At 57.3% G+C, this 9,838-nt stretch overlaps 2 protein-coding genes across 6 annotated transcripts; both read left to right on the top strand.

Moving 5' to 3' along the window:
• Positions 1 to 14: 14 nt before the first annotated feature.
• ITPA (inosine triphosphatase) lies at positions 15 to 3,998 on the top strand. Its single transcript, XM_065072207.1, has 8 exons — positions 15 to 185; positions 291 to 348; positions 426 to 490; positions 1,166 to 1,239; positions 2,056 to 2,087; positions 2,818 to 2,933; positions 3,438 to 3,514; positions 3,781 to 3,998. The coding sequence occupies exons 1-8, from the start codon at positions 123 to 125 to the stop codon at positions 3,899 to 3,901; spliced, it is 606 nt and encodes a 201-aa protein (XP_064928279.1). The 5' UTR covers positions 15 to 122; the 3' UTR covers positions 3,902 to 3,998.
• Positions 3,999 to 4,205: 207 nt separating this feature from the next.
• Positions 4,206 to 9,763, top strand: METTL13 (methyltransferase 13, eEF1A N-terminus and K55). 5 transcript variants are annotated; one of them, XM_065072200.1, is made up of 8 exons: positions 4,206 to 4,506; positions 4,885 to 5,632; positions 6,382 to 6,581; positions 6,755 to 7,340; positions 7,582 to 7,725; positions 7,817 to 8,029; positions 8,412 to 8,543; positions 9,014 to 9,763. In XM_065072200.1, exons 1-8 carry the CDS (start codon positions 4,354 to 4,356, stop codon positions 9,286 to 9,288), a joined length of 2,451 nt encoding a protein of 816 aa, XP_064928272.1. In that variant the 5' UTR covers positions 4,206 to 4,353; the 3' UTR covers positions 9,289 to 9,763. The 5 variants fall into 5 exon arrangements, with proteins under 5 accessions (XP_064928272.1, XP_021150388.1, XP_064928274.1 ...); XM_021294706.2 differs by having other exon boundaries at positions 4,217 to 4,506; positions 7,145 to 7,340; positions 7,561 to 7,725; XM_005498844.3 differs by having other exon boundaries at positions 4,221 to 4,506; positions 7,145 to 7,340.
• The last annotated feature ends 75 nt before the right edge of the window (positions 9,764 to 9,838 follow it).

Below are 9,838 nucleotides of genomic sequence, written 5' to 3' on the forward strand. Positions count from 1 at the left end.
GTTCCTCTGTCTCTCTCTCGGGCATCGGCGGAAGCCTTCCCCATTGGCTGGGCGTCGCCGGGCGCGGTGCCGTTGGCAGCGGTGATTGGCTCCTCGGCGCGCAGGCGCCACGCGGGGCGAGGATGGCGGCGCCGGTGCGGCGGAGCGTGGTGTTCGTGACGGGCAATGCCAAGAAGTTGGAGGAGGTGGGGGGGCGGTTGCCTGGCAACGCGCGGCGGCGGCCCGGCCTGGCGGGGCCGGGGCCTGACGGGCGGGTTTCCCTCCCTTTTCCCTTCCTTCTCCCTCCGCAGGTCACTCAGATCCTCGGGGACTCCTCTCCCTACACGCTGGTGGCCAAGAAAATTGACCGTAAGTTGCCGGCGGGGCCTGGGGGGACGCGGCGGCTCGGCCTAGCTGTCTCTTCAGTACCGACGTTGTGTCTCTAGTGCCGGAGTACCAGGGGGAGCCGGACGAGATCTCCGTGCAGAAGTGCCGCGAAGCCGCCCGGCAGGTCACTCGCTTCGTTCTTCCCCTTTCCCGGCGGTGGGAGCGGGGCGGGGGGGCAGCCAGGGGTGCTGGGGCAACGAACCTGTCTGGAGGGAAGCCAGGTGTGTGTCCGGACCTGGCCTGGCTGCACTCCTGTCACCAGGCTGTGCTGTTGGATTCTCGCTGGTGACTGTTCACGCAGTCCCGCTGCTGCTCCTCCAGCCCCGTGTGTCCCCTGAGCAGCAGGAGGACGTGACAGCTCCTTCATCCCCGGTGGATGTGGGACATGGAGTTTTTTGTCAGCTGGAGCTTCTGATGGATCCCCTTCCAGAGCTGTCTCTGGGATGGGTATCTTAAAAGAAGGAAGCGAGGATTGGGACTTAAGGAAAATGCAGGCATGCCTGTAGGACACAGGCTTGCCCTCTCCTTGTCCCACCATTCCTGCTCCCTAAGAGGGTAGAGGATGTTCAGCTCTGCTCAGTTTTTTTCATGAAAAGTCTTGCCTACCATGGTTCAGCCGCCCCAGCCTGGCTTTGGTTGTGTCTGTCTGGTATGTGGATTGCCTCTGAGGTGGCTGGTGGATTTTTGTGATGTTTCAGTAATCATGGAAACACAACAATAGAATAGAGCAAGAAAATGGGGTTGGAGGCAGTACATTCCTCAAGGTCTGCTGTTTTCATCTCTTGGGCTTCTGCTGTAGGTTCGGGGACCTGTTATAGTAGAGGATACCTGCTTGTGCTTCAATGCCCTGGGGGGGCTTCCAGGACCATACATGTAAGTAGGAGGGCACTTGCTTCACCTTCTGTGTTCTAGAGTTAGCAGGGCAGGCTGGCAGGGTGTGTTTCACAGGGGATTCTCCACACCTCGGGAGCAATAGGGTCAAGGAGGTGATTACGGGTTTGTGTCCCGCACTCTGGGGCTGGACTTGAACTCCTTGAGCTCTGCTGTAAGTCACGGTGCAGGATGAGAGAGACAGGCCTGAATTGTTGGCTCTGGCTCCTGATCTATGGTGCCTGTTCTTGCAGCTTGGGAATCTGGCCTCACAGCAGGATCTGCACAGTAAAGGCACCATGTGTTTCTGTGGGACTCTGGGATGAATGTCTTATAGGTTCTCATAGGGACTGCCTTAATTCAGCAGATAACAAGATTATTACATTGCAGTGTAATTCCTCTAATAAAATACTGCCTTAACTCTTGGAATTAACTTTTAGTATGATTAATTCTTCCAAGCTCTTCTAAGCAGAGACATAAAGGCTTTATGATGAAGTTGGCACTAGAACTGGGTATAAGATGTGAACAAGTTGAGTTGAGAAATGTATTTCTCCATGTAAATGCTCACGAGTGAGAACTGGATTATTTACGTAGATCCCAGTGCTGTAGTAAATTAAATACCCCACTGGTGTTTTCACTGTGTCCCATTCAGTTTAAGTCCGTCATTATTTGTAAATAGTCCAGAATGAGGTGATTTGGCAGCACATTTAAAAGGGATTCAGAGGGCTATGAAAACGTAGGCAATAGTGTCTCAAGGATGCCTGTATTTCTGGAGAAATAATAGCAAAAATTAATCTTTTCTCTCTTCTTCCTCTTCAGAAAATGGTTTCTGGAAAAACTCAAACCGGAAGGTACTGCCTCCCATGTTACTGCTCTGCATATAACTCGGTCCTTTCCAAACAAAATGCATCCCTGCCCGTGCTGGGTTCTGCTGAGCATGCTTGCCCGCCACACTGCCTGTTTCATAGCTGGTTGCTTTCCTGTCTGTCCAGCTCTGTCCCTCTGCATTCTCTCCTTCAGCCTGTTCTGTGCCCTTCTTCTTGGGATGTTATTTCCCTCAGTCGCTCCAGCATCATCCCTGGATTCCCATACTCCTGTCTCTGCAGACTGATGGCAGGGCTTACAGGAACTTCTTGTCTGTCATCAGTGTGGCCTGGAAGACCTTCTGCTCCCTTTGACATCTGTGCAAGCCCCTCTGCACTAACGCTTACCTCCCCGGTGTGCCATGCCTGCCTTTGATCCCACGGTTAAGTGTGACTGCAAATCTGGCGTTAGCATTGGGAACATGAGTGTTAATTGTGCTAATTCATAGCAGGCTTTAGTCCTCTCTGGCACCATGCACTCGTTTAGTTTTGCTCCCAAATTAATAGTGGGGCCCTGCAGTTCACGCTGTGTTAGATGCATCAGTCGTACAAGGGACTGGGCCAAGAGCATCCTTGTGCCTGAGCTTTGTCACCTCCTGTAGTTCTTCCTCTGCCCTGTGGATGGGAACACAGAATGCTCCCTCTGTTTGTCTCTAGGTGGATGTGTTGTGCTCTGAGGGAAAGGCACTAATGCTGGGATCCTTTCTGTTTCACTCAGGCCTGTACAAGCTGCTGGCTGGGTTTGAAGACAAATCTGCCTATGCTCTCTGTACCTTCGCATTCAGTACTGGAAACCCAGAGGAACCTGTGAAGCTCTTCAAAGGCCAAACTCATGTAGGTGTTGTGCCTGGGGAAGGGAAGATGCTGAGAGAAAGGGCTGGAATGTGAATTTTGTAAAAGTGCTGGCTCTGTTGAGGACAACTTTAGTGGCCTCTCAGTCACTGAATGCCCTTGGAGATTCTCTGTGCTGGGAACAAGCTGAGGGAGAACACAGCTGGTGGGTGCTGCAGCCTTTTCACCCAGCTGTACTCGCCGAACTCTCCATGTTACCTTGGGCTCTTCAGCCCCCTAGTCTCCCTCTGGCAGGGTTGTATTTGTTAACTGGGGGGGGGGGGAGAGTAAAAGGGCTGTCACAGTAGGGCAGCATGATGGAGCACTGACTTTGGGGCTGCTAATTTTGTTTATGTCCTGGAATTGAGGACACCACCAGGTACCAAGACTTTGGTGACCACTGTGTGAGCTGTGGCTGCATGTATCTCTTCAGTCTGTGTTTGAAATGCGGCTGCGAGGGAATTGCTGCAAAACCACAGCTTATGGGCCTGTTCTTTCTTGTGGCAGGGGCTGATAGTGGAGCCCAGAGGCCCCCGAGATTTTGGCTGGGATCCCTGCTTTCAGCCTGATGGCTACAACCAGACGTAAGTGGTGTTTTACCGGCAGCTCTAAGGCAAGCCAGGTTCAGGGTTGCGTGGAGGGGAACCTGCTTACAAGAAAGGGTGACAGGAAGAAAACTCCCTCCTGGATCTGATCATGGTGGGGTACAGGGAACCCCCGGATCAGGATGTGGGTTGTTGTCACTACAGACACCCCGTTACAATTGAGCAGAGCAGGATCTCTGGGTGACTGGGCGAGTGCATGCTGTCACGTCTCTGCTGCTGACACTTGTGGTTTCTCTCCCCTCCAGCTACGCCGAGCTGCCCAAGGCAGTGAAGAACTCCATCTCGCACCGGTATAGAGCACTGAGCGAGCTCTCCGCCTTCTTTCGTCAGAGCAACTGCACAGAGCCCAGGCCCGCCCCCAGCTAACTCCCCCCGCAGCACTCTGCCGTGTCCGTGTCACGTTCCAACGCGGGGGGTTCTGCTCTGCTGCGGGTTGCCATTAAAGCTGCTCCTTTCAAAGCCACTGGTATTTTATCGCTCTCTTCGTTGCTCCAGAAGCACTGCACAGCCCGGCAGGGCTGGAGTATTTAGGCTGCGCGTTTGTGCTTTACGGGGGTCTTGCAGGGGCCGCTGTGTCTGGGAGGGCTCCGGGCATTTCCTGCCGCCTTCGCTGCCTGGGGAAACGGCAGAGACCGGGGCTTCCCGGGAGCTGCGGCGGCACGTCTGCGCGGAGCGGCTAGCCAATGGGAAGCGGCTGGAGGAAGAGACAGCCAATCGGCTGCGGGTCCGCTGTGCCCAATGGCCGTGCTGCGCGGCCGGATGCAGTCAGCACGCGGGGCGGGAGCGGCAGCGGGCGCCGGGGCTGAGCCGGCCCGGCCATGGAGCTGCTGCCCCGGAGCCCCGCGGAGTTCGGCTCAGCCCGGTACTGGGAGCGGTTCTTCCGGCAGCGCGGGCAGCGGCCCTTCGAGTGGTACGGGGCCTTCCCGGAGCTCTGCCCCGTCCTGCACAAGTACGTCCGGCCCCGCGACAAGGTGAGTCCCGAGTGGAACCCAGCGCCGTGTTCCCGGGCCGAACCTCCCTCGCGATGGGCTGCGCCCGGGCCGCAAAACTGCGCCGCCGTGGCCCGGCTTAAATTGCCGTCGTGCACCGACACAGGTGATGCGAAGCCCTAAGTGTGCAGAGACCCACGAGTTGTGCTGGGACGGGTAGCTCTGGGCGCTAAAACACCCAGATTGTCCCAAAAAAGGTGCAGCAGATGCATGATTCCTGTGCCGCTGTGGCCTGTCTGTATGCAGATGTTATCTCAGCGCCCCAGAGAGTGGGTTTGCAGGTGCTGCGGGTGTGGTTTTCACAGAGGGCTCCTTTCCAGGGTGTTCTCACCGTCACACTGTTCTTATGCTGCTCCCCAGGTTCTGGTGGTGGGCTGCGGGAACTCGGAGCTGAGTGAGCAGATGTATGACACGGGGATGTGTGAGGACATCATCAACATCGACATCAGCGATGCCGTGATCCGTCAGATGCAAGAGCGGAGTGGGAGCAAGAGGCCAAAGATGAGCTACCTGCTGATGGACATGCTTCAGATGGACTTCCCTGATGCCCACTTCCAGGTGGTCCTGGACAAAGGCACGCTGGATGCCATCCTCACTGATGAAGAGGAGGCCACTATAGCCAAGGTGGACAAGATGTTTGCTGAGATCAGCCGGGTCCTGCAGGTGGGAGGGCGCTACCTCACTGTCTCCTTGGCTCAAGCCCATGTGCTGAAGAAAGCGGTGGAGTATTTCTCCCGGGAAGGCTGGGTTGTGCGTGTCCATCAGGTGGCCAGCAGCGGGGACAAGCAGCAGTTTGTCCTACCTGTCTTTGTCTATGTCATGACAAAGTTCAGGAAGATCCCTGGCTCGGCACCGCAGATCCTGGAGATCTGCCCCGAGGAGCAGGACAAGCCGATGCGGGTGGAGAGTGCAGAACAGCTGGTGGCAGCGGTGAAGGACAGGCAGCATTATGCGCTGCTTTGCAGCCAGCTGAGCAAAACCCCCTGTGGGGAGCAGGTTTCCCTGGATCTGTGCAACAAAGAGAGTGGACAACCTCGCTACACGCTGCACGTGGTCGACAGCCCCTCAGTGAAACCTTCCCGGGACAATCACTTTGCCATCTTCATCAGTGAGTACAGCTTCTCCTGTCAGCAATGACAGTGCTTTGGCCAGGAGCTGCAAGATGGCCAGCGGTCCTGGCCCTGCTGAATTCGGGGCTAGAGAAGGAAATAACTAACCCACCTGTGCAGGGTTTGGTTGATGTTTTAGTCTTGGCTTTGTGATGGGACATTTGTTTGCCTGGTGGTGCAAGCAGAGATCTGGCACAGAGCTTGCTGGCTGAGCAGATGCCCGTCTGGCAGCAGAGGGATGCTGCCTGCCCTGCCTCCAAGATGCTGATTCCTGCAGCTCGTGATGCTGGTGACAGCCGCAGTAGAAGTTGCTGCATAAAGCCAGAGCGCAGTGGACGTAGCCAGAAAGGTGTCATTGTTCTGTGCAGGCGTCCTTGACTTTCCAGGGCCAGGCTGCTCAGGGCTGTGCTTCACTTTTGCTTTTGCACCTTGCAGAGATGCAGTGGGCTCTGCCAGCAGCACCATCCCCTCCCTGCATGCCTGCAAAGCTGAGGCTTAGCAAAGCCCAGAGATGGGTCATGAGGTTCTTGGATGCTCCCTTCTTATGAGACATGGCTTGTTCACCTTCATGCATGAGCCTGCCCAAAACAGGGAAGGTCCTGGCTCTCTTGATGGTTGCAGAGCACAGCTCTAGGCATGCAATGGTACCTCCTCATGTCTTGCCATTTGCTGTGGCTCCTCTCTTGGAGGCCTGGATGGTCACTCGAGGACCAGGACTGGCCCAGGCTGATGGCAACCCCTTCTGCAGTCCCACAGGGCAGAGAAACTGAGTGGCTCTTTGGGACAGAGGAAGGGCGGAGGCAGCTGGCCGCCAGCGCGGGCTTCAGGCGCCTGGTCACCGTGGCCCTGCACAGGGAGCAGCACTACGAGGGCATGGCGGGCATCCAGGCGGAGCTGTCAGGGAAGGTGATGGAGCTGGCCCCGCCGGGCCTCCCTGCCTGGCAGAAGGTGAGCCCTGTCGCCCAGCCCCCTTGCTCAGCTTCCCTGAAACCGGGGCCAGGCTGGCTCTGCCAGCAGCCAGTCCCTCTTCTCTGAGGGGACTGAGCTGCAATGCGTTACCTGGCTGCCCTGGCAGTGAGGAGGCTGGCCTCAGGTATAGTTCCTCTTGTTTTTCCCACTAGCTGGCTGCCTTTGCTCAGAGAGAGGATTTTGGGGAATTGCATGGCAGGATTCAATGTGAAGTCCTTGTGCTCCAAAATGCAGCATCCCAAGAAAACCAGGCATCCCAAAACCCTGAGAGCATCCAGCCCCTTCTTAATTCAGGCCATAACTTTTCCTGCCCCTTCTGCCTCTTTCCTGCCCCATCTCCTCAAACCTCAACCCTTGCAAGAAGTTTTGGGTGTTTGCTCCCTGTACCCTATCATACATGTACCGGGAGGGAACTTGGTGTCCTGTGTGCTGGTCCCCAGCTGCCCTCTGGCTGCCTACAGCACATGGTCAGGGCAGCGGGAGCTCCAGGCTCTGTTCCTGTAGCCTTTCCTTCCTCACACCAGTCCCCATCTGCCCTGCAGGTGCCCTTCCTGTCCGTGGGAGGGGACATTGGGGTGCGGACGGTGCAGCACCGTGACACCAGCCCCCTTAGCGGGGAATACGTTGTAGAGGATGTGAAGGGTGACGGCACCTTCTACTTCCGACGCCTCATCTTCCTCCGCAACAGGAACGTGGTGCAGTCAGAAGCTCGGCTCCTGGCCCCCGCACCTCTCCCAGGTATGTGCAGCAGCCGGGAAGAGGCAGGGGACAAGAGTGACTTTTTGGAGTGTCAAAGAGTGAGATTGATATGGAAGGAAGATAAAAGTCCTGCTTAGACCTGCCTGCTTTGTCCAGGAGTGGCTCTGGGCACGCTCCATGCTGCCTGCTCCATGGGTGGGACAGGGGCTGGGGGTGGCTGGTCTCCAGAAAGCATCCATCTTCTGCCTTGCCTTACCAGCCAGTGCCTCCTGTCATTCAGGCCAGAGAAAACGGAGGAAGGACAAGAAGAAACCCAGCCCTGCTGAGCCACCTGCAGCCATTGACAAGAGCTACCTGTGCTGCGAGCACCACAAGGCCATGGTTGCGGGGCTCTGCCTGCTGGGGGGACCTGACCCCCTCCCAGGTGAGTAAGCTGGTGGTGGGAGGCTGTGCTTGGGGATGGGTGAAGTGAGCACAGCCGTCCCAGTGGCTCACTGGCTGCTCTCCATTGGCAGGAACGCCATTGGCGGTACTGGTGGTGGGGCTCGGTGGGGGCAGCCTACCCCTCTTTGTCCACGACTACTTCTCGCAGGCCCAAGTGGCCGTGGTGGAGATTGACCCCTCCATGCTGGAGGTGGCCACGTGCTGGTTCGGCTTCTCCCAGGGTGACCGGATGCAGGTGCACATCTCCGATGGCCTGGACTACGTGGCCAAGCTGGCAGCTGAAGGTATTATCTCATGGAGCATTGTGGGTGCTCCATCGATCCCAGTGGGTGACATGCTGGGGACCTGAGTCCTGGGCTGCTTTCACCCTCTGCTTCCAGTCCCTGCCCATCTCCTGACAGGTGTCATGAGCTCCAGCCTCGCCAGGTCTTGGCAGCTCACAAGCCTGTCCTTGCCAGCGTGTGCAGGGGACGTTAGATTTGCTGCCTCCCCCATCGCTGAGGGCTGCTGCTGCGGGCTTCGTTTTGAAAGAGAAACCCTGGGAGAGACAGTAGCATCCACAACATAGCAGAGGGGGTGTCTTGGCCACGCTGTTTGTTGCCTCACCACCATGTGTGGCTCATCTCTGTCTCACGGGATAATGAGTCTCTGCGCTCCCTCCTGCAGCGCCGGCCCAGTACGATGCCATCATGTTTGATGTGGACAGCAAGGACCTCACGGTGGGCATGAGCTGCCCACCCCCAGCCTTTGTGGAAAAGGGTTTTCTGCAGAAAGTTAAAACCATCCTCAAGCCAGAAGGTAGGAGAAATCCAGTGTTGTCCCTGTGGCTGGGCTGGTGGGGTATGAGTCATGGGGCCACTGTTTCCCATGCTGGAGAACTGCAGCTGCAGCCAGGGTTGCTGCATGGGATCTGGTGTTCCTGGTGGGTCCTGGATCCGGGTGTCTCGGTGGGTGTTGTGACAGGAGGGAGCAGGGTGGAGCAGGTGGCCCATGGCACTGCTGTGTCAGGCAAGCTGAGACATCCCAGGGGGCCAAGAAAGGTTGCAGGAAGGCAGAGTGTAGGCATTATCTGGGAACAGATTGTGTGGCAGCAGGGACATGGAGCTGGGCCAAGGGCACTGAGGGGCTGCCAGTACTCCTTGTGCCACTGCGGAGGAGCCGTTTGTGCCAGGGTGGCACTGATTCAATTGTGTTCCCACAGAGAGGTGTAGAGCTGGGTTGCTGTGTGTGGGCTGGTCTGAACTCTCACCCCTCTCGCCCTGCTGCAGGAGTCTTCGTGCTCAACTTGGTGTGCCGAGACACGCGGCTGAAGGAGTCCGTCCTGGCCACCCTCAGGGAGGTCTTCCTGCTGCTCTACACACGCCGCATTGAAGGGGAGGTCAATGAGATCCTCTTCTGTCAGCCCAACCCTGCGGGCCGGTGGGACCCCACAGAGCTGGGGGCACGTGCCCAGGCACTGGAGGGGGCCCTGCGGCAGTCTGGCCGCCCCTGGGACAGCTCATATGTGCTGGCAGACATGCTGCAGGCCGTCAGGATCCTCTGACAGTGGCCTTGGTGCTGCTTGAAAGACAGGTGTCCCCACATGTGTGCTGCGGCCCCACACTAAGGGGTTCCTGTGGCTGGGATTGCCACCCCTGGGGAGGTGGTGGTAGCCTGGGTCTGCCTGAAGGACATTAACTGGTGTGGAGAAGTGCTCCCCACAGCATGGTCCCCCAGGAGGGGGTCTGCAACTGGGCGGGGCTGGGCAGCCCCAGGGGCAGTGTTGGGGTGGTGAGGGGAGGAAGGTGCTGTGGGTCTGGCAGGGCTGTGGGTTTGGCTCGGTCTCTCTTGCTCTGTTGTTGTGGGGAAAAAAATTGCTCTAGCCTTCCTCTCCAGCAAAGCTCTTTCCCTCTGTGCTCCCCTACCTGTGTTTCCAGTGTCCCTGGTCAGGAGTGTCTGTGCAAAGCCCTTGGCCTGAGCCTGGTTGCAGATGTGTGTGGGCTGAGCTGTGAAAATAAAGTTCTCAGGGCTGCTCTAAAGCCTACAATGCTTCGCCAGTGTTATTTCTAGAGCACCTGACACCCCTAGAAAAGGTACAGTCACCTCCACTCCTC

Source organism: Columba livia, chromosome 8, assembly GCF_036013475.1.
Source record: "Columba livia isolate bColLiv1 breed racing homer chromosome 8, bColLiv1.pat.W.v2, whole genome shotgun sequence".
Classification (NCBI taxonomy): Eukaryota; Metazoa; Chordata; class Aves; order Columbiformes; family Columbidae; genus Columba; species Columba livia.